The 24784-nt window shown below is 40.4% G+C and overlaps 1 protein-coding gene across 15 annotated transcripts in view; it reads left to right on the forward strand.

The window, feature by feature from the left end:
* The window catches only part of CD44 (CD44 molecule (IN blood group)), a 91808-nt gene that overhangs the window by 62664 nt on the left and 4360 nt on the right, over window positions 1-24784 (forward strand). For 2 of the 15 annotated variants that reach the window (XM_074401301.1, XM_010333397.3), the window contains 6 exons: window positions 7418-7519; window positions 9291-9380; window positions 10568-10771; window positions 14070-14132; window positions 18270-18341; window positions 20611-20689. In XM_074401301.1, the coding sequence (XP_074257402.1) occupies window positions 7418-7519; window positions 9291-9380; window positions 10568-10771; window positions 14070-14132; window positions 18270-18341; window positions 20611-20689 (610 nt within the window). Of the gene's footprint in view, window positions 1-495; window positions 610-1081; window positions 1202-3903; window positions 4033-5172; window positions 5480-5501; window positions 5631-7417; window positions 7520-9290; window positions 9381-10567; window positions 10772-14069; window positions 14133-18269; window positions 18342-20610; window positions 20690-24784 lie in introns of those variants that run through there. The other 13 variants (XM_074401302.1, XM_074401303.1, XM_074401304.1 and 10 more) reach the window with 11 other exon arrangements.

Consider the following 24784-nt stretch of genomic DNA (forward strand, 5'->3'; position numbering starts at 1 on the left):
CATTTCTTTTGCCACCAAAATTACAAATAACATAAAGGGATAATCACAGTATAACTTTCAGTTATCTACCTCTTCACCCTGAGGATCTACAAAGAGTACACAGTGATTAAGTCCCTGAGCTTTCAAGTTCAGAGGGATACTACAGACTGCATGGATGGGCAAAATGGCACCTTTGGCTATCCTCGGTGGAGGGCTCGTGTTTTCAAAGCTGTCCTTCCTACTGCTGCAGCCTCTTTGTCTGCTTTATCTGGAAGATCTCATGTTCTGAACCCCAAGTATTCTGTGACAGAATGCAAATGACACTGAGATGCTTACCAATATGGCTGAATTACGCTGAAGGTACTCTTCGCTTTTCCTCCACTTCCATGGAGCCATCTATACAACCAGGTATAGATGATTCATTGCATAGTCTACAGAAGCAAGGTTATGTGCAAGGCAAGTGGTGAAGGCTCAAGGAATAACATTTTTCTAATTGCTTCAATCACATTATCACAGTTTCAACCACACCACGGGTTTTTGACCACACAAAACAGAACCAGGATTGGACCCAGTGGAACCCAAGCCATTCAAATCCAGAAGTGCCACTTCAGACAACCACAAGGATGACTGGTAATGGGTTATGCTATTTAATGAAGGATTATTTTTCCCCCTCAAAGCCTGTAATGCTGCAAATGTCAATCATCGAGACACAGTGGGAAATTTAGTTAATATCTCTTCAAGAAACTCTTAGCGGACTTTCATGAGGATACTCAGTTCCATTTAGGAGTCATTTATCAATTATACCATGTGGGCATAGGATATTTCATGTTACTTCATTATAAAAATGAATATGTTTAAATGGTTTACGGTGCTGCCTTTGACAAACTGATCATAGTGGATTAATAAGTAAACACAAAGAAATTCCAAGCCCATTGATTTTCTCTTGAGACAGATTAGGTTGTCACTGAAAATTTTTTGAGAGTGGTTGCTCAGAGGTACTACTTTGGCATAGAATTGTTAAATAGCATGCACTTTAATGGAAGAACAGAATCATTAAAGGTTGGTTGATAACAAGTCACAGTGTATTTAACCATCATCACAGCAGATGTAGACAGAAATGGCACCACTGCTCATGAAGGAAAATGGAACCAGGAAGCACACACTCTCCTCATTCACTATGAGCATCACGAGGAAGAAGAGATCCTACATTCAACAAGCACAAGTAAGCAAGATGACGATCGGCAGTTCTGGGTTAGACGAGTTAGTGAAGACGTTGCAGAGATAGGGAAGATTTTGTTTAGACATTGGGCACATCTTGTTTTCATTCAGTAACTTCTTTTATTCTCAGAGGCTGAAAAGCTGCCAAATCTGCACACGAATTTTAGAAATCGGAAGGAAAATGATAACTCACCAGGTTGCCCAAAGGCCAACATTGTTTAAAAAGTAGATCTAGATACAATTTTTGTGTTAAAGGTTCCTTGGGTGACTTGTGTGTGTTTTTGGAAATGTGTGGTGAAGAACGTGTTCTTTGGTGCTTAGCAGTGGAATCTGGAAAGAAAGTTTGTCAAGTGAATTGATCTTTGGAATCCTTGTTTTCTGTGAAGATCTTTTATGAATACAATTTCTTTTTTTTGTATTTCGTCCCTGACTGTTCTATAGAAAGACATCCTTTGCACTCTTTAGAGCAAAATTGGTAGCTCATATGGTCTACATTTGAATTCTACAACTGCATCTTTTTCTGTTTTTAAGCCCAGAGTAACTTGAGGAAGGCTTTGATGCTCTTCCTGTTATTTCTACTATTATGAAAACTTCTCAGGTTTTCTAAAACAATCTCAAGTTGCTGCACTGGACTGTGAGGATAGGGGACCCCTTCACCCCTAAACATAAAAAGTATATGCTTTTCTTCTTTCATTTATCCCACCGAGAGATAGATGAAATATCTTATCTTATTTGGAATAAAAGAAGCATTTATTTTGAAAAACAGCTTTTTAGCATTTTTAAAATGATGGTTCAACTGTCATTCTCACACCTGAATACACTTAATAGGAAAATGTGAGCAATAGCCACTTAAAAACCAAAGGGCTTTGGGACTCTATGACTTGAGCAGTGCATTCAGACAACAAAAGAAAAGTTTCAGGTATCAGCTAGCATAGAGGTTAATAAGTCTTGGACATTGTACTGAATATATCTGGCAGGCCTTACATCCCATTTCATACCCCAGTAGACTTGATGTATGCATAAGGCTTAGGGGCTGAGTTTAAAAAGAAATCTGATAAGAAAAGGAAATACAGAGGAAGCAGAAGTCTCTTTGGAATAGGATTCTGTTCCAGTCCCTTAGAGCCCTAACAGTATATCTTAGAAACTATTTTGACAGTTTGTACTTAAAGACCGGAAAGCTACTTTAGAGACTTGGAAATAATGAGCCTGTTGTCAAAAGGTGGTGCTTGGGACATTAGTGCTAGAGGGTAGGTGAAAATTCAGACAGAATGTAACTTGACAAAGAGAAGACAGCAGCAACTGTAACAATTCTCTTATGAGTATTTGCGAGACTCAAAGGGATCTGATTGGTAATGTCTGGGCTTTAACAAATTAACATCACAACTTCTAGAAGAAAGTCAACCTTCATCTTTTAGGATAGAAATCATATGTTCTGCTAACCCATTCCTATTTAAGCTGAAAATAATAAAGGGTTATGGGTACTTAAAAAATCATTATGTTTATAAAAGTAGTCATAGAAGGAGTATAGAGTCCTTCTGTACAGTCACACACATACACTTCCTTATTTCTTTTATTTAAACTTTGAGTAACACGGCAGTCTATGTTTGGGTCAATTTTCCTTTTTTTGTAATTACATTCAGTGGTTTTTTCCAACTTCATTATTGTTGGGAATTAGTGATTTAACCAGCGGGAGGTAAAACTTAAAGATTTTGGCCTTCATTCCCCTCCCCCTGGATAACCAGTTACCCAAGAATGGCTTGGCCAATGTAAGGGTAAAATGAGGATGGTATGCTTTATTTTTTAAATGTCATTGCTGTCACCAAATTACACATATCATTTTCTAAGATAATGAAATACAGCCATTTTTACAAGTCACAAAATATACTGTGACTTGGCAAGTTTACAGGCTGTCATTTTCTTGATAAACTAAAAACAATTTGCTGTAAGTTGCGTAGACAAAAATGTTGGTGTCTGACTTTTCCTGAAGGCACCTCGATGAAATTTTATTCTGTTGACTTTGTCCTTTTTAAAACCATGGTTGAAATTGTAAGCCTGTCACATACTATAATGCCTCAGACTAGCTTGGATAGTTTTTGTCAACTGAATTAATTTTGTTAAAAAGTGATTTTAGAAATTTTGTATGCCGAGTGGACATTACTACATATTGTGTTAATGGAATAGCATCCAAGCCATCCCAACACCTTTCCTGCTGGGCAAATCCACTGCTGGTGGCTTTCCAACGTGTGTGATTATGGGTTACAGGACCACCATTTGAGAAAGTCTCCTAATGCACTGATCTTGTCATTAGTTGTTGTACAGTATTTTCCTTTCCTCAAAATGACTGAAGCAAAGAGGTTATTCTTTGAATGGTTTTCTCAGACAGGGTATGTGATGCCATATACTACAGTAAAATAAAAATAACAACTCATAGAACTATGAGAATTCAGCAACTATGGTCTACTTAGTACTATGATTTTAAACAAATCAAAACCTCTTTGGACCACAATTTTGACGTCTGAAAAATTAAACGTTTGGATTATTTGATTTCTAATATCCCCTTTAGAATATCAGTGGCCTGTTTCTTTGTTGCCTTTCTTTTCTACCTTCTATCCCCATGTGTATCTGCCCTTAAAGTAGAAAGATACGTGACAGCTATTGGCAAGGAAAATAGACAATTTTGTCTCCCAGCTGATATTCTTCTCATAGTCCAGGCAACTCCAAGTAGTACAAATGAAGAAACAGCTACCCAGAAGGAACAGTGGTTTGGCAACAGATGGCATGAGGGATATCTCCAAACGCCCAGAGAAGACTCCCATTCAACAACAGGGACAGCTGGTAATGGATGGTTTAACAAGTAAATTTGGATGACAACTTCCTTTTGGGTTAAATGGTAGACATTGAGGACATTGAACAAAAGGACACTGGAGGAATTGTCACAAGATGTTAGGTTCCTTAATAAATTATCTTGCAGTTAACACAGAGCCAAACCTTAAAGGCTCATGACAAGTCACCTGAACAGGAATAAATACAAGCCAGTTAGGAATAGGAACAGGAAACACAGAGACTATGCCCTTTAGCATGTCTCTTTCACATCGAGTTTTGGGCATCAACTAGTGAGACTGTAGCAGAGGCCCTTATAAAATACCCCCTTTTGTCATGCAAAGGAATATACTCTATAGTGTGGGTCCAGATTTACAATGTGATTTCTCACAAAGTATTTTCTTGCGATAAAGCATTTTGTCAGAACTTCAGTGTTTGAAGAAATAGAGCCATACATTATGTGAAAAATGACACCTGTCTGATGTCATTTGGCTTTTTGGTCATGCCTGTTTGGTAATTTGTTTTTTCAGTATTAAAAAGGCATCTTCTCTATTCTTGAATTGTGAAATTGGAATCAACTCTTATCATCATCTCTAAGTGATGCCAGATAACTTGGCTCTGCAAGCACCCATGCAGAATTCTTTTGTCTGTGTGACATAAGTATTGAAATGTGTCCTGCCTTATAGAGAAGGTGAATTCCATATTCTCACTTGGTATCAGTGAGGAAATAGTCCCATGTTTCTATTTGCAATATAGAAGATAATGCATCATGTCCTTCTGGGGCATGGCAAGTTCTGAATGAATTCTTGGCAGAGCAGTGGATTCTGTGACTGTCTATGTGGTGTGGTTGTTGCTAAGAGGATGCTATTGTAATCTTTTCTACCTATACTTCTTCATTGGCTCAGAATGAAGCAAGGCATATGCTGCTGTCTTACGTGTCATTTATGCCATAAGTCCCATTGTTAGAAGGTAATGCTTCTAATGGATTCCATCCATGCTTTTGAGATAAATGGCATTGACTTTCATGTTGATCACATGGAAAGCTGTTACCTGATTTCTTTCCTGAGATCACTTCCAGCCTAAGGTGCATTTGGCTGGAATATAGTTGCCTCAGAATGACATCATGCACTTGGGCTCTTATACTTCTGCTCTCAGGGGACTGTGGCAGCGTGGCATGGGTCCAGAACTACTTCTCCTTCATCTTCCTTTGATGTCTGTAACTCATCCTCTCTGCGCTGCAGGAGTTGCTAATGCTTTTGTGTCCTCCAGTTCACATGCTGATTGCTAAGAAGAAAATGAGCATGAGTGAACTAAACCTGCTGAAGCACTCTGTGTTTATGCAACTTCCTTGCCCTCTATACAAGGAAGATGGTTGCATTGTCTTGTCAAGAGAATGAAGTCTTTTTAAAAAATAAAATCAATGTACCCCTGACCAAGCGTCCATTAACACTTTGACAATTGCTTGAACTGCATGATCACAACAGCCTCAGCCCACACCAGCCATCCAATGCAAGGAACGACAACACTGAGCCTAGAGGACAGTTCCTGGACTGATTTCTTCGACCCAGTCTCACATCCCATGGGACGAGGTCATCAAGCAGGAAGAAGGATGGGTAATAGCCTCTGACATTTTTATATATTATGTTTTTTGAAATCCACTGAGTGACTGTTGACTATTTTTCTAGAAATATGCCCTTGGTTTTAGACCAGTCTACTTTCCTGAAGGACTTGAGGTTCTTCAAAAATTCGTTTTCTTGGTAGGAGTGATACACATATTTATCCGAATATGAACACTTGAGCTGAAAGTAAGGAATTTGGCAGGATAGTTGGCAAAAGAAGATACTTACTGTCAAAATATATCTGGGTGAGGCAGTAAGTAATAGATGTGAAATGAATGTTGCCAATAATGAACGCTGAAGAAATTCTGAGAACCCCTCCTCTACCTACCATAGTGTCACAGAAAGGTGAACTGGACCTGATTTATAAAAAAATTTAAAAACCTGAATAGTCAGAGAAAGGAAGCAGGTGGAGGGGCGGTGGGGGGTGGGAAGTTTTTCTAAGAAGGAGACTCATGTAAGGAGAAACATGAAGGGAGGAAAGCCAAGGAATGAATATGTCAAGTGAGTGGATCCATTTGTCACAAAGGAAGATATGTTTGAACGGCTAGGCCCAGGACACATGAGTTTGCACATGGCAGCTGGAGCTCTGAGGACACCCATGGGGGAAAACCAAGACAGGCAAAGATCTTCAGAATCAATATTAAGTCTCTGTACTGATGAAGAGAAAGAGATTCCATTAAGTTAATGAAGATGTCAAGGACGATACAATTGACTTCAACTACACAATGGTGTGGTACCTCTTGAAGGACTCTACTTATAAGAGGGAAGATGAACAAGAGTCTAGAGCCCATCATCAAGTGGGACTTTTTCTGGGAGAATGTCCATTTGTGGCTTTGATTCAGGTTAGCCCTTGCTCTTGTTTGAAATCTGGGATAGGAGAGTCACCACATTTTTGTCCTACAAAGATCTTGAATATTTTAGTGTTGAAAGGCTGCAGTGCAGACATGGGTACCCAGTATTCTGGTGCTTTGCTGGAACCGATTAGCTCTCTCCAGAGGCAGTGATGTGGATGGATTTTGACTAAATTGGAGAGCCAGCAATATTGATGGGGTTTATGAATTGTTTGGCCTCTGTGTCGCTCAAGACTTGTTATTTCAGCAGAATAGCTCTGTGATAACTATTAAAAACAACATTTGCAAGTATTTCAGTGAAATTTCTGCACTACTCAACATTGTACACGTTAAATTTTAAAGACTCCTTAAACTTGAGTTTCTTGGAAGAATAATTTGGTGACATCCACTGCTTCTTATTTCTTGCCCCTGTATACTTCCTGTAACTCCACCTAGGTGGTATTAGGTGGCAATTTTGTGTTTATTTGTACATTCACTTTGTGAAAAGAAAAAGACTAAAGGGGGAAGAGGGCCATTTTTAAAAGCCCCTTTGGTTGGTAAGAGGGAGGGGATAAAATAGTGCCTGAGTCAGTGCACTTTGACTTTTCTCCGTGTGTCAGATTGCATGTTTCTGTAAGAAAGGCAATGTTTCTGTCTCCCTGCAAGATTTGGGTGTTCCATCATGTGCTCATGTAGAGTGCTTCTAGACTCAGCAAAAGCAAACAGGAATCATAGCTTTCATATAACTCAGCCCTTCGAGGAAGGCCAGTTACTTGTTGTGGTACTCTGTAAAGAAACAATAATCTATCTCAGTTCTGGAGATATAGTCAATATGTGCTTTCTTTCCTCTTGGCCAGATGTGAAATATTTTAAAAAATCTGTTGTAGACCGTAAACCACCTTTGTAGTGATTTGGGAAACCAAGCGATAACACTAATATTGATTCCTTCAGATATGGACTCCAGTCATAGCACAACGCTTCAGCCTACTGCAGATCCAAATACAGGTTTGGTGGAAGACTTGGACAGGACAGGACCTCTTTCAATGACAACGCGTAAGGATAATGATGATCAGCCCCTTTGTCGACTTGTATTCCTGCTTCATCTCTTAATCCCCATTAGTCAGGATGCAGAGCTTTGGTGGTGGAATGGTGCATTTAGTTCTATGTGGCTCCGCTCAGCCCAGTGTGTGAAACTGTCTTCGTTGTCTATATTTCTTGTGGAAGTCTCTCAACCTGATTTTGCCTTCATTTCTTAGTGCCTTCCAGATTCAATGACTTTGTGTTTTAAAAAAATGTGGGACTCTATTCAACTCCATTTTTATTCTCTAAGTAGTTATGTCAGTGAAACACAAGCCCACTTCCAGGATAGTGATTTCTCTATGTTTTAACTGGCCATTTCCTTTTAATATCCATCTTTCCTCCAGCCAATGCAGAAGAGGGATAGGATTGCTTGCATGGTTGTGACAAGACATTTTTGGGGCCAGATAATCCTAGAAATTACATCACTTCTTAGAGGAGAGGCAAGGCATGTGATTGACAATCAACAAAGGTGGCAGGATCCCTGGAACAACAACAAAAAAAAATTTGCTAGTATCTCTTTCTATCACTAAGAAACGGTCAACTTCTAGTAGCCTTAATTTCTACTGTATGTGCAGGAGTGTCCTAGGGCTCAGCCTAAAGTCATTCCTAATTTCTTAGAATAATACGAAAAAATATCTAGAATTAAGAAGGTCCCATTTTACTGCTTGTCACACATAATGGGAAGAGCCCTTCATATGAGCCCTTTAGGCAAAGCAAAAAAATCAGCAAGCATGTATTGATTGTCAGCAATGTAAATAGCACAGTGTTGAGCACCAAAGGAGATACAAATAAGCCTATACATGACCCTTGCCAAAGAAAGACTTATATTTTCATTTTATGTCACTGTTGGCTTTTGTTCTGACGTTGGGTTTGGGATTTGGTGACTGTCTCTCCTGGTTGTAATATTTATTTGGTGGTGGGCATGGCTTATGGGTGTGCTTCATAAAGTTTTTGCACGTGCAACTCAGAGGTCAGTACCTTTCTTAAGAACACAAAAGAAATAAACTTGAAACAGTCCAGGTGATTTTAGATATGGGCAATGGTTCAACCTCAAATTGAGATATATCACTGAGGGCCCTGTGTTTGCCCAGGCAAGCGTTTCCTTGGTGCAGCCATGAGAATCCCCCTAGACAGATGAAATAAAAAAAGCTTAATAATGGAGTAAAATGGTAACTTTAATTTAATGACCTTTACAAGGTAGCTAAGTATTGCCTTGTATAAATTTGATCGGTGTTACTCAAGCAGGCTATTCTAGATAGGCTTCTCTTTTTTTTTTTTTTTTTTTTTTTTTTTTTTTGTGGTTACAAGTAGACTACGGGCTATCATGCTGTTTATCTTCCCTACTGTCACATTTCTTGACACTCAGTTAGATGCTCTTGATTTCTGATAGGAGCATTGAGATTCAAATATTCTTTTTTCCTCATCTCTGTGTTCTCTGGTTTTCCTGAGTGACTGGGAATGATGCTACAATTGCACCAGAACAATCCAGGGTAGGCAAAGTTTTGGCTCAGTCTTCACCTTGCCACTTTACCTTTGCTGACTATACTGAGAAATAGTCTTTGGAACCAACTAGGGGGGAAATAGAATTCTTCTGTATATTTCTATCTATCAGAGGAGAATGATGTGCACAAACCTTCGTGCCTACCCGTCTGACTCTGCGATAGCTACATCTTCCCTGCTAGCAGATAACAGGATTTGTGTCATAACTTCAAATTAACACTGGATTCATCCCTCATTGAAACAGAGCAGAGTAATTCTCAGAGCTTCTCTACATCACACGAAGGCTTGGAAGAAGATAAAGACCATCCAACAACTTCTACTCTGACATCAAGCAGTAAGGAATAATTCTAAAACCTAGTTGGCTTCAGCAATTGATAAGAATCAATACATTATGGGTGCTTTTGCAGTGTCTTTGGTGGAGGTGCCTCCATTGGCTGCTGTTATGCTGTTACTTTTAATCAAAAGGTGCGTCTGGTGGTGGTTCTCTGATTTTTCTGTTTCCTATACCTCTTTGTACATTAAGTGCAAACTACATTTCTTAATCTTAAAGGTTGTGTTTCTTTCACTCCAGGGTTAGTAATTTGTTTTGACAATAATGAATTGCTTGTATATGATTTATTTTATTTATTTATTTTTGTTAACTTCAGATCATTCTTTTTGATGTGGGCATTTAAATTTAGTGCTATAAATTTCCCTCTTACTACTGCATTAGCTATGTCGCAGAGATTCTGGTACCTTGCACCTTTCTTCTTATTAGTTTTAAAGAACTTCTTGATGTTTACATTAATTTCATTATTTCCCCAAAAGTCATTCAGGAGCAGGTTATTCAATTTCCATGTAATTGTATGGTTTTGAGTGAGTTTCTTAGTCTTGATTTCAAATTTGATTGTGCTGTGGTCCATGCGACTGTTTGTTGTGATTTCAGTTCTTTTGCATTATGATTTATAATTGGTGTAAATGTCTGATTATATCACTTTATATTCCTCACATTAACATTGTTTTGCCGTTTGTCCTCTGGACCTCCATGGTGCTGATGACTGAAAGGAATCCCTTCTGGAAAATGAAAGAATAATTAAATTAGTAGCCTCAGGCCTTTGAAAACTTGCCTTTGCTATTCTAATTGCAGGCAGCAAAATTTTATCTTTCAATCCAATGGTATGTTTTCTCCACTTCATCAAAAATGAATCCAATTGAGAAAGAACTCAAGATTGTCTAGTACTTTGGCCGACTTCAAGGTCACAGTTGTAGTGACATAAGCCTAACCTAATAACCCAAGCAGATGTTGCAACAAATGCCAATTCTGGGTATTAAGATAACCAAAATCTCTTTTGTTGAGTGATGTCCAGGTGGTGGTGGTGTCCGTTGAAAAATATTTATTCTGTTCGATAGTATGGTGAACTTCACTCTATTCCTCCCTGCTTATGGGTAACAAGTGGAAAGCTTTTGCAGCAATTGTGTGTTCTGGAGACAAGCACATGGTGGTTACAATGTGGGTTCATCATTGATTTCACCTCCACACAGATAGAAATGATGTCAGAGGTGGAAGAAGAGGCCCAAGTCATTTTGAACCCTCAACTACTTTACTGGAAGGTTACACCTCTCCTTACCCAGACCTGAAGGAAAGCAGAACCTTCATCCCAGAGACTCCAGCTGAGACTGGGTCATTTGGAGTTACTGACGTTACTGTTGGGGATTCCAACTCTAATGTCAATCACTCTTTATCAGGTAATTTGGCCATTTATTATCTAGTTTGCTTTCTCTGTGTAGAGAAACAATACATACTTTCATATTACAGAGGGCATTTTCTGTGTAGTCTGGGATTGGACTAGCTTGTGATATGGAAATGTCTTTCATCATTGGTTATCAATTCTAGTGCAAATCAACTTGGATTTATTTTAGATAAAAGAATACTACCTTTTGCCAGTGTTTTTTCCATTTGTGTGTATGTGTGTGTGTGTGTTTTTGTATTATGTGTACAACTTGGCTGTTATGATGGAATTGCTTTCTTTTTCTTATCTTGTGATATATCAAGTTGAACCACATGAAACTGATATTTTTGCAGGTCAAAATAGTTGAATATTACAATTCCATTTACTTTGACTAATATATGTAACTTATTTAGTAAGGTTTTATCCTACAGGTGAATAATTTCTATATACTAGTATCTTTGCTCTGAAATTATTATCTTGTTTTGGTGATAGATTGATCAGTTTTACTTTTGGTGATGGATAAACCTCTTCTAGCTCTGATGTATACTTAAAATCTTCATGATTTAATCTAGTATTAGTGAATAGGGACCGTTTCTCCTATTGTTATGGTGAAGAGAGGACTGAAGATAATCTATTCAATTAAGCTTGACATGGACCTAGAATAAGTCTTTTTTTTTTCTTCCTCAAATAAGCAGTCATCTCTGCTTCTGCTTTTCTTAGCTTCTCCATTTGTATTAAGAAATTAACACTGAAGAAAGGAGAACTTGCAAACGCCCACTGTAGTGAAGAAATTAAAAACAGATTCTGTCTTCCTAGTACTAGTGTTTCAATTGCTTTTTAACACTATCACTAAGGCATATTCAAGATTAGAGACTTTAGATATATACTTTTGGAGCAGAGATCTTCTCTCCCCACTCCTGAAAAAAGAAAAAGAATAGATATGAGAACCCAGTAAGTAAAACAGATGACAGTTGTGATCCAGGGACAGAAAATTCAGAATGCCACATGTGTGGCCTCATTTCTCTGGGTGGCCTACCCCGAGCTTCAATAAAGCTAAGAAAATACCAACTTCAGCAATATGGGCAAGACAAAGCCCTTTCCACTCCTTAGTTCTTTATTCAGCATTGTTCTGCTCTCACTTATTAAAAATTCCAAGTACTACTGTCAATATTCTTCAGTAAATCTTACAGTGCTGCCTAATTTCTCTTGGCAAAAGAAAGCCCGTTGTGCAACCTAATGAATTAAATTTTTTTGTGTGTGTGTGTGACAGAGTTTTGTCCTGTCACTCAGGCTGGAGTGCAGTGGCACAATTTCGGCTCACTGCAGTCTCTGCCTCCCGGATTCAAGTAATTCTCTTGCTCCAGCCTCCTGAGTAGCTAGATTACAGATGTGTGCCACTACGCCCAGCTAATTTTTGTTTTTTTAGTAGAACAAGGTTTCACCATGTTGGCCAAGCTGGTCTGGAACTCCTGACCTAAAGAGATCCACCCACCTCAGCCTCCGAAAGTGCTGGGATTACAGGCATGAGCCAGCACACCCGGCCATGAATTTAAATTTTAAATGACAATTTTAATAGTCACAGTATGCTAGAAGGCTTATAGCATGTTAGTGAATCAGTGCTTTCTACAAAACTGATATTCAGCTATTCACAGACACTGATTCCTTCTGCTTTTCACAGTGGTACAGACAGATTTTCCACAATTCTCCATGGATTAGACAATTAAGTGACTCAATTCTCATTCTTGGTTTTCTTCAAAAACACTCATGTAAATTTCATTTATACCTATACATGTTTCTCAGTCTTTATGCTTAATGTTAAGAACTAAAGCATTTGTTGAAATGGGCGGATCACTTAGGGTCAGGAGTTTGAGACCAGCCTGGCCAACATGGTGAAACCTATCTCTTCTAAAAATACAAAAAATTAGTTGGACATGGCGGCAGGTGTCTGTAGTCTTAGCTACTCAGGAGACTAAGGCGTGAGAATCACTTGAACCCAGGATTTGGAGGTTGCAGTGAGTCGAGATGGAGCCACTGCACTCCAGCCTGGGGAACAGAGCAAGACTCAGCCTCAAAAAAAAAAAAAAAAAAAAAAAAAAAAAAAAGAAGAAGAACTAAAGCATTTGGAATTGTGGTGGCAATGGTGGTGGTGGTGGTGGTGGTGGTGGTGGTGGTGGTGGTGGTGGTGATGGTGGTGATGGTGATGATGATAATCATGGTAATGGGATTGCGATGGTGATGGTGATTTTGGTAGTGGGAGTATTGGTGTGGCATTTCAGCAAATGTTGTTTTCATTTATTTTAGCCATCGGCCAAGGAACAAAGCAATCTGTCTCTTCAATATAATTACACAAGTGACTACATGTCACCCACCTCCACTTTCTCTTATCAAGGAAATGGTGATGATTAGGTTACTCTAGATTCCTTATCAGGTGCCTTCATAATGGACAACTGCAGCCATGTTTTGTGAGCGTTACCCTGTGATTAAAAAAAAAGATTCCAGTATACTTTTGAAAAATGGGGGTGGGGAAGGAGTTTTATGGATTTAGATTTTAGCAATTCATGACCTTGTCTTAATCTAAAGCTTTCTGGCGATAATCCTTCCTTGAGCAGTTAGGATTATATTAACTAGTCATGTTGAAAATACAGATTCAACTTTTAAAAAATACTATTTTAAAATTATCATAATATCCATATTCCAGTACACATTACTCATGTTAGCTACCATCTCACCATTTCCTTTTTTACTTATTTGCAATTTTTTTCTGAAAATAAGTAGCTGACCTTTCTCTTTGAGTCTTTCCATCATTCAATTCCAAGATTTCTTATTCCATACGAATTTCCTGCTGCCAAGGAAGCTCTTTGTTTCATGCCCTAAACCAGAGTACGCCCATTTCCAGTGATTACATTTCTCATAATCAAATTCATATTATCCTTATTTAAAATGTACAATGTCTTGTCTCAACCTCAGACCTGCAAAGATATTACAATATTTTTGTTAGCGTGTTCCTTATCACAGTTGTTGGATTTCTACCAAAACCAAGTTTCTACAGAACTTCCTGTGGTCATCCTTCCTAGCCTTTGCTGCCCTAGTTTCCTTAATTCTGATTAAAGCTCCAGGTCATTTATCAGTGGATTAAGCAGTGAACAGTAATTAATATTGTGGACCCATTCAAGGACGTTTTGCCATCATTTTTTGGAATACCTTAAAAAGACTAAACTTTGTGATAGTCTGCATAAGAACACAAACGTAAGGAAATACAGATGGGAATATAAGTGGAAACCTGCAGTACTGACCTTCCCGATTGCTCGTTACAGGAGACCAAGGTGCATTCGACCCCAGCGGGGGCTCCCATACCACTCATGGATCTGAATCAGATGGTGAGTTCAAAACAGCTTCATTTACTGTTACAATCCTTGAGCCTGATGATGATGAGTCAGTGTCTCCAGAGAAGTAGTTCTCAAACCTTCTTACCATACATCACAATTACAGGGAGGGCTTATTAAATCACAATGTTGGACCCCACCCTTAAAGTTCCTGATTCAGTAGGTCTGGGGTGGAGCCCAAGCATTTGCATTTCTCATCAGTTCTTTGGTAATGCTGACAGTGCTGGGACAGGGATTGCACTCTGAGAACTACTGCTCTGGAGAAAAGCCTTGCATCTGAAAGCCTCAGGAGGAATTCAGGCAGTGTCCCAATTTAACACTGCACTACACCAGAGTGATTTCAGAGCATGAGTTTTGTAGCAAAAACGGCCTCTGTTCGACTCCAGCCCTCTGCATTATTAACTGAGCAAGAAGCTTAAAGGGTCTGAGACAAAATTTCTCAACTCATAAACTTGGAATAATAAGAATTGTCACAGGACACTGTTTCAAAGGCTAAATGGTGGAATAAATAGAAAGCATTTAGCATAGTCCTGGCACATGATATCATAGCTGGTATTTGTTGGGAATTGACTGTGTGCCAGCAGCATCTTTCTCAACACTTTACCTGTATTAGATTGGGCCAAATGGAACTGCCATTACTGTGGGTCAGAAATAGGTCAATATCAGCAAATTCATAGAGTTTATCTAGTATTAACTCATTCAATCATCCTACAAACTCTGTGATGACATCGGTGAGTAGTAGTATTATTCCCATGTTACAGATGAGGAGACTGAGGCTCAGAGAGGGCAAGTAACTTGGCAGAGTTGACAGGACCAGGGAGTGATGGAGCCACATTTCAAGCCTGGGGGTCTCATGTTACTTCTCATAGCAGTCTAGAGAAGGCATTCTATAATGGCCATAATTACTGCCAGGCATGCATTTGTGTTTTTTTTGTTGTTGTTTGTTTTGTGTTTTTTTTTTTTTTTTTTTTTTTTTTTGAGATGGAATCTCACTCTGTCTTCTAGGCTAGATGGAATGCAGTGGAGTGATCGTGGCTCGCTGCAACCTCTGCCTCCCAGGTTCAAGCGATTCTCCTGCCTCAACCTCCCAAATAGCTGGGATTACAGGTGTTCACCACCACACTGGACTAATTTTTGTATTTTTAGTAGAGATGGGGTTTCACCATGGTGGCCAGGCTGGTTTTGAACTCCTGACCTTAAATGATCCACCCACTTCGGCCTCCCAAAGTGCTGGGATTACAGGCATGAGCTACGACACCCAGCCAAGGCATGCATTCTTAAATAGACTCCTGTTTGTTGTGATCCCGATCACACCCTTGAAAACCTTACCCCAGACTGCAAAAGTCTGACATGAGGTAGATTTACTAATGACTTCTACTACTGGGCTACTGGGAGGTGCTGCCAGTGCTGCCTTACTGTGGTCCCCTTGAGCATCACAAATCCAGGTGACCCCCATGTAAATGGTTTAAGCCATATCAATTATTGTCCTCCCTTTTTATACCCAAGTTCGAGTGAGGCTCACAATCAGGTTTAAATGTTTACACATTGAAAACAAATAGGAAGATGGATAGTTACATAGTGGCTTCCATAATAACCCTCTATGGAGGAGCACTAGGAGATAGAGGTTCATTAGAAATGCCTCTGAAATAGGGACAAAAGTCACAGGTTCACTGGGGACCTTAGGCGGGACACTTAACCTTTCCCAGACTCAGTCTCCTTGTTAGTAAAAAGGAGATCAGATCACCTACCTCAGTTGCTTCCTAGAGTTCTTGTGAGGAAGACAGGGTGCCAGAATTGTGAAAGTACTCTGCAACAGGAGGGAGTTCTTATTAAAGGGTATGCTCTCTAAACCAAGAGACCTCAGCCACTCTCTGAGTGTGGTTCTTTAACCATTAGCACGGACATCACCTAGGAACTTGTTGGAAATGCAGAATCCCTGGCCAACCCAGACCTACTGAATTAGGATCTGCATTTTAACTATAGCCTCCTACCCAGGTGGTTTATATGCACATTAAAGTTTGGAAGCTTAGACTGTGCTAGACTGCTTTTCTCACCATTGAAGACAATTGAATGTATCTCTATGCACATGTCTAGGATTACATCTCATCTCCCAACAGGAATATCAAGTGCTCCTCATTATGGGACTTGCTATTGTGGCCAGTCCTACGCTGGCTGGATTTGTAGACATCTAGAGCACAAGGCAAGGCCTGCTGTCTCACATCCATCCTCTGTGGCTTTTGCTTGAAGTGAGAATCAGGTGGACGGGAGCCAGTCTCTTTTGTTTGGCTTCTGAGCAGGTGTCTATTGTTCAAACAGGAGGTTTCGTCTTGTTGCACATACACCCAGATCTTTTCTTGCTGGGAGCATTTTTTTTTTTTTTTGAAAATCAAAATAAAGAGATTAGGATCCATTAATGGCCTCACTTTTAAATATCAAAGTCTTCTGTGAGTCAGGAAAAAACCGGTGAGAGTGACTCTACCTCCTGGGGAGTTTTTAAGGCCAAAGATCTTCAGTTTAGGTGGCCAATGTCCCATGACTTGGGCAGGTGAAAACCTGCCAACCACCAAGGACACTGGAAGGCATGTCGGGAAAGGACCTTGGAGTGTTTTGGAGGTTTGTAAAGTAAAAGGCCATTGTCAATGTAGGATGGGGGATGTTGAAACCGCCAGATGTCTGGTAGGAACTTGTTTTGTTCCCTTTTAAGTTTTAACAAAAGCATCACATGGCATAAACAAGAGCCATCCTGTCCCCAAATAACCATTGTGATCAAGATTTCTGTGTGCACAGTCTGAAGTTTGACTCTGAGGAAAGCTCTCACTTAAGGCCACACTGTCTTTGTCCATTGATCACCTTCAGGATTCTACAGTGGGCTTCCATTTGGTAGGGAAAAAAAAGTTCGTTTGGGTGGGACACCTTGGAATTTTGTTTTGAAGTAAAGGAGGAAGAATGGTTTAAAATCCATGAAGCTTTAATTTTGATGAGTCTTTCCACAAGATGTCTTAGAAGTTTCTTTTTAAAAAAAGTTTGTGTACTTACTTATTTATTCTTATTTTTAATAGGGACAGGATCTCCCTGTGTTGCCTAGGCTGGTTTCAAACTCCTGGGCTCAAGCGATCCTCCTGTTTCAGCCTCCCAAAGTGCTGGGATTATAGGCGTGAGCCTCTGTGCCCGGCTTCTTATAAGTTTCTTTTAGAAGCATTGTGTCTCACTCATTTGGATCGGCCTCCAGTTCTGACTTGAGGATTGTCTGGCATGCGATACTTCCTCCCAGTTTGAGGCAGTTTGTTCATTTCCTCATTTGGCCTTCTAGCAGTAGAAAATGTTGATTCTTCTAACAAGGTGCGTTTCAGTAATCTGTATTAGCAGGGACTCTAACAGCGTGATTTTTCATAGTCAGAAAGGGCCACTGCCCCCAAACTCTTTATTTTTTAGTGTTTATGTTGGCTCCCATGATGCTATTGGATGGGATTTTCAGGTTCCCTTTGGGCTTTCTGGAGCATGTGAATCCCCTGGGGGTCTTGTTAAAATGAAGATTCTGATTTGGTAGCTTTGAGGTGAGGTGGAAGATTCTGCATTTCTAGCAATCTCCCCAGATATGCCTGTGCTGATGGTACAGGGGCCACACTTTGAGTAGCAAGGTCCTAAATTAAAAATAGAAAATAACAACCACACACAACTACCAATACTGTGTACTTTCTTAAACCTCTATAAAATGATGATGAACGGGATTCTATTATCCCCATCTTATGAGTGTGAAAACGGAGACTCGGAGAAGGTAAATTGACCCAGCACATATGGCTAGTTAGCAAGGGACAGCAAGGAGAGTGAAACCCAAGGTTGCCAGCTCTAGACCCCAAAGTCCTGAACACTGTCAACAGTGCTGCTGAGAATTCTCATGTTCCTTGATACAGGATAACATTACCAAGCCTTAGCCTTAATTAAACTGAGGGGGGGGGGATATCTTTTGTGTAATGCTTTATAAACGTCTGCAGCTTGAATCCATAAATGGCTTCTCAGTGATTCAGAATGTGGAGAGCAGCCCTTTACGTGGCTCCACAAGGAACTCAGGGTTATGCATTTCAAATTTTGGTTGAGAGATTTTTTTTTTTTGTTTGTTTCTTTTTCCCTTAGGACATTCACATGGGAGTCAAGAAGGTGGGGCAAACACAACCTCCGGTCCTTTAAGGACACCCCAAATTCCAGGTGAGTTTCAAACTGTGAGGCAGAAAAAGACGCTGAAAGCAACTGTCTCAGAATGTCCCAGCACGGAAGAAGAGATCCATTTGAAAGCACATTCTCCACAATGCCCAACGTATGAATCCAATTGTTCCTCTTTGCAAGTTAAAGGATGAGTGAGAGTACTACAGCCTATTGGTAGGAAAAGGTAGAATAGTCTTTTCCTGGGTTCTGCAGACTAGCTGAGCTCATGTGCAGCTCTGTCCCTGGCCTGTCCCAGAGAAGTGCCATGTTAGTTATGAAAGCTTTCTTCCTAAATGAATGACCATCCAGAGGACCCATGTCATACCTAGGTCCTTTTTATCTCAATCCAATTTTCCCTTATTTCTGGGGTCCAAGGTGAAGCGTGTAATTTTCCTCTTACGGTTGCAGACAGGGAGGTGCTACAAGAGGCATTTATATCAGATGAAGTGAAAACTTTCTTTCTTTTGGTTCCCCAGCTACTTTTTTTTTTTTTTTCTTTTTTTTTTTTTGTCGAGGGACTGCCTGCTGATGTGGACAGAATAAACTTTTCAGAAGGTGTGACATGTGCAGTGAGGAGGCGGGGACACCTGGTTCTCCTGCGCATCAAGACAAGGCATTTGTTGCAAATTCTTCATTTGGTTTGGAATCAAAATTGATTTGTCATGGAGAATTACTAAAGGGAAGGGTTCTCCTAAGGTTGTAAATTACCCTTTTAATTCTCTCCTCTTCAGAGGTCTCCAAACTGAGCCTCCCTTGGGGAAAGAGAAGAATGTGGCATACACCTTTCTCCTTTGCCCCAGCTTGCCTAAGCACACCTGAAGATAGAGCAGACAGAGACAGGTGGGCTGCCCCAGAGGAGGGAGAGGGGAAGCCTTAGCTGTCATCAGGCAGCAAGATTCTTCCCAGCTCCAGTGACAGTGCAGGTGGGCCATCTCAGGGCTGGAGACCAGGGCCACGGTGGGCAGGAGTAGAGAGGAAGAACAGAAATGGTGCCCTCCTGTCAGTCTCCCCACCTTCTGACTCTATCCCCATCTCTAAATTCATCTAAACCAGGAAAAGGTGAGGTAAAAGTATGCAGAGCAGAAGCTCAGAGATAAACCAAGATTTCCAAGAAGAAAATAGATAATGAGACTTTCCATGTCTCTTCTTTCTCAAGCCCTGGTTCATTGCACACATATACAACCCACTTTGTAACTGAATTTGGTAAAGTTGTCAAGTCATATTTTAGTCCAATGAAAGCCTGATTTCAAAATGTGCAGAATATTAATCCACAGTGATATAATCGTCTTGCTGAAGACATTTGGAAAAATACAACTAGATAAAATAATGAAAATATAAATCACTTATTACCTTTCTCACCATCCAGAAATACCATGGTTACTATTTTAATATACATCTTTCCCATCATTTTAAAATGTAAAATATATACCAAAACATGATTACACCTTACATAGTGTTTAGTAAACCTTACCTACTGGTTAACCATGGATTCCATATCATTGAATATTTCCTCCTCATATTGTAGTGCATAATGCAATAGAGGTGCCCTAATTTATTTAACCCATCCTTTAATGTCTCCATTTTTGTTTTTTAACACAATGTAAGGTGGATGCTCTTATACAGGAAAACAATGTTTCTTTCAAAAGAAGCATACATTTCTTTTTATCTGTTTAATAATGTTATACCAAAGGCATCTACAAGATTCAACAAGTTATCCTGTAGTTTTTTAGAAACATAGTTCTCCTGGAGGGATTTGAAAATCCTGACTGATGATAAAAGATTAAGTCAAGGAGCTGGGCGTGGTGGCTCGCGCCTATAATCCCAGCACTTTGGGAGGCTGAGGTGGGTGGATTGCCTGAGGTCAGGAGTTTGAGACCAGCCTGGCCAGCATAGTAAAACCCCATCTCTACTAAAAATACAAAAAATTAGCTGGATGTGGTGGCGGGTGCCTGTAATCCCAGCTACTCGGGAGGCTGAGGCAGGAGAATCACTTAAACCTGGGATGCAGAGGTTGCAGTGAGCCAAGATTGTGCCATTGCACTCCAGCCTGGGCAACAAAACCCTATCTTAAAAACAAAAATTAAAGCAAGAAGGCTATTGGACAAATACTTAACAGCAAATTGTTCTTCCAGAATTACTTGCCTACTGGCTAGACCCTCCTGCAGTGCTGACTATGGTGCTTGTTTGACCTAGGTCAATTGTAAAGTGCATTTTTGTTTTTACAAACTGTGTCTCTGAAGCTTACACATGTCTTTTAATTTACTCACACCAGAATGGCTGATCATCTTGGCATCCCTCTTGGCCTTGGCTTTGATTCTTGCAGTTTGCATTGCAGTCAACAGTCGAAGAAGGTAAGGGGCTGTCCTGGGGGGCCTTCAACTTGCAAAAGGCATCATTTAAATGTGGGCTTTGTATACTTGTTGCTTAGAGTGTAGTCCCTGCAACCAGTAGCCTGGGCACCCTGGGGGTTGTTGGAAATGCAGAACCTCAGACCTGATCCCAGACCTCCTATGGCACAGTCTGCATCCTAACAAGATTCCAGGGATTCATGTGCATGGCGAAGCTTAAGACATCTTTCTCTGCCCCAGAGGTTAGAGAAAGGAGACACCTGTGATGTTTGGATCATCATTTTTAAGTAATGGTTGAATCTTTTATGATTTTAACTTATTTTTAAGGTTAAACCTCATGCAGACTCTATCTGATGAAAGTTATGAAATATCTCACCAGGAAGGCACATAAAAGTATATACTCATTCATTGATTTGTTAACTACTTATTAAATACATTCACAATGTACAAATATTGCATAAGGATTCAGTGATTCTTCATCCCCTATAGCCTCTCTGAGGCTCAGGGAACCTTTAGGAATCCTTCCCAAAAGCAGGCTCTGGCTTGTGCTCTGATTGGTGTTTTGTAATGATACGTCTTTCTATTTTATGGAAACCGTAGTTGAAGAGATTCAGGTTATAGCACAGGAATCCTTGCTCTTAAGAGCTCTATGAAACAGAGAACTTTTTTCAGGAAAGTAAGTGAAGACAGTCACCTCCCTGGAACTGACATGTGGGCTGTTTTTATATTCTTGAAGGCCACTCTCTCTCCCTACCTGAGCCAAGACCCATAGGTTTGGAAGTCATTTACGTGATATGTATATATACATGTTTAAGACTTGAACAGGTTCTAGAAATAATGCTACCTAAAGTGAAGTATAAAACAGTATTAATTCTAGCAGCAGAGGAAATGAACTTTAACAGGGGGACTCCAAATGTATAAATCTAAATTTCTTACCCAAGGCACTTTAAAGATACAGCATTTTTCTTCAGGACATAATTCATAGGAATATTAAACCTTTTGTAAATGTCCCTTTAGGTCGTTTCTTATAAGGTGAAAGAATCTTTATTTCCAAGCAAGGTCACCTTTAGTGTGCCCCTAGATCACCTCACAGGGTGGAAAAATGACCCTCAGTCTGGGAGAAGACCTAGAGAGAATTACAGACTCCTTCTTACTGGTTTTTGGAAGGCAACCAACAGCTAATTCCAACACCATGGGCAGCCCATACAGCCTCTAATTATCTGAGAAAACCAAATGGCGCTGTTATAATAATTACACTGGTACAAGTTAATAAAACTGCCGTATTACAGTCAAATAGCTATGTTGCTATCTATACCATTGACGGCATGATTTTAAAAAGTAGTTATGATAGCTGACGGTATGAGGAACAAAACTGAGAGGAAAAAAGTCTAAAAGGCCTCCTGTGATGAAACGGAAAGACATTTTTTAGTTGAACTTAAATAATGTGACTTGGGGGAGCCTTTACAAAGAGTCTTTATACTTCCCTTCAGCTTCCTTGTTTTCCCCTGGATTACTTTTGCTCAATTAAATATGAATTTTCTATTGTTTGCAATCAGCCCTTTATTGCCAAGCCCTAGAATGCACCACTTCTGTTCACATACACAGTCCATAACCTTTGCACATGTCACCATAGAAACACTGGCACGGATGCTGTCGACATTTAGGGAGACCTAAATGGGAGAGACCTCGGGCAAAGCATCTAAGCCGTCCCCAAGAGCAGCTGGAGTCAATACACTGGGGCTGGGTATCTCCCACGTCGCCTGTGTCTTGTCAGCAGCAGAGAGCAGAGAAGGGGCCTCATTGCGGCCCTCTCCCTCCTCCCAAGACCAGCCGTCACCCTGGCAACCGGCAAACAAGGATACACAGGGTCCTGCACAGCGAGTATCTCACCGGGAAAGTAGCTGCTTGAATGCCATAAATTACTATGTCCTGATTTGATAACTGAAAACAGATTTGCCACGCAGCTAAAGGGTGGTAAACAGCTGCACAGGCCCCTTAATGGGCTCTGTGACTCTAAAGCTGTCAACCCATTTCTAATCCCCTTCAAAGGCTGAGGCTTTTCTCCTTTGACTGCCACATTTAAGAGAGAGAGAGATACAGAATCCTATTTTCATCACAGAAAGGCTGGTTGAAAATGGGGCCTCCAATGGGTGCTCAGTATTCAGCAAACATCTTTTGAGTGACTCTGTGACTATCAATCCTGGCAAGGAGAAAGAGAAGATAAAAAACTAAAGGAGTATCACCCCTTTTCTAAAAGAATTTTGAGGTTCAGTGACAGTATTGGCCTCTTGAATTTGAATTGGCTAGTATTTATTGAGAACATTCCCTGTGCCAGGCACTGTTATATAAATTATGGTTAAAAGACGAAAGTAGGAAATTGTTAGTCTCTGAAGTTGACATACAAGGATGGACCCAAGGGCTTCCATGAAGTGATCTGTGAGTCACGTTGTCTTAAAGATGCTGGCTTGTGGACTCTATTACTTTTTTAGCTTTCTCCACCCCTGCCATCATCCACAACAGCTTTCCTCATGTCACCTGACTCCTTGAATTACAGCTCTCCAAGGGAAATCACACTTTATTCCCTCTCCGTGAGAGCACATAATTATTTGAGGAGTCAGTTGGGTTGATAGATACTGGATGAGGCTCCAGAGAAGATTTTCCTCTAAAGACTCTATTTGGGCCAGGTGCAGTGGCTCAAGCCTGTCATCCTAGCACTTTGGGCAGCTGAGGTAGGTGGATTACTTGAGCCTAGGCGTTCAAGACCAGCTTGGGCAACATGGTGAAATCCTGTCTCCACAAAAAAATACAAAAATTAGCTAGGCATAATGGCACATGCCTGTGGTCTCAGCCACTTGGGAGGTTGAGGTGGAAGAATCACTTGAAACCCAGGAGGTGGAGGCAGCAGTGAGCCACAATAATGCCACTATAGTCTGGGCAACAGAGTGAGACTCTGTCTCAAACAAACAAACAAATAAACACCTATCGGATTTGTCTGAAGAGGAGAAAAAAACGTGAGGACTTGACTGTGCTGCTTGTGCATAACAGGTGTGCACCAGCCTTCACTTTGTTGGGAATAATCGTCTTTTCTATAAACCCCAGCAGGCGGTCACCTGTACTCCACTCAGTAGGTCTCCTCTATGCATCACTATAATTTAGAAATGTTTTCCTTCTCTCTCTCTCTTTTTTTTTTTTTTTTTTTTTTGAGATGGAGTCTCCCTCTGTCACCCAGGCTGGAATGCAGTGGCGCGATCTCGGCTCACTGCAATCTCCACCTCCCGGGTTTAAGCAATTCTTCTGCCTCAGCCTCTCATGTCGCTGGGACTACAGGCACACTACGCCATGCCGAGATGGGTTTCACCATATTGACCAGGCTGGTCTCGAACTCTTGACCTCATGATCCACCCGCCTCAGCTTCCCAAAGTGCTAGGATAACAGGTGTGAGCCACCTCACCTCGCCAGTGTTTTCCTTCTCTTATGCTACAGTCTAGCTCCCTGTAATCTGAGCTCACCCAACTCCGTCCTGCTGTCTAGAACAGTGCTATCCAACAGAACTTTCTGCAATTATGGAAACGTTCTTTATCTGCACTGTGCAATATATAACTACTAGTCACTTGTGGCTACTGAGCACTTGAACTGTGGCTAGTTCAACTGAAGAAGTGAATTTTTAATTTTATTTACTTGTAATTAGTTTAAATTCAAATGGCCACATGTGGCTGGTGGCTACTATGTTGGATGGCATAGCTCTAAAACAGTGCAAAATAAATCCCTAAATATCTTTAAGGATTGTCAGGTAGAAGAGTCATGAGATCAGTTGCTAAGTTACCCACCTAAATTGTTTGAGCTAAATTCTGCCATGCCATAAAAGTTAACATTACCTGGTTTCTAAACCCCAGCCAGCCTGCCCTTCCTTTCCTGGTGAGGTCCCAGTCTGCCTCCTTCCACAATGTGTGCTCAGCTAATGCCTGAGATTTAAGGGAAGAGGAGATAAAGGTAAGACACAGGTCCACGAGGATCTCTGATATTCAGAGTCAGAAAATCTAAGCTGTGGCTGGCCATGGTATCTCACACCTGTAAACCCAGCACTTTGGGAGGCCAAGG

This window comes from Saimiri boliviensis, chromosome 6 (genome assembly GCF_048565385.1).
Source record: "Saimiri boliviensis isolate mSaiBol1 chromosome 6, mSaiBol1.pri, whole genome shotgun sequence".
Lineage (NCBI taxonomy): Eukaryota > Metazoa > Chordata > Mammalia > Primates > Cebidae > Saimiri > Saimiri boliviensis.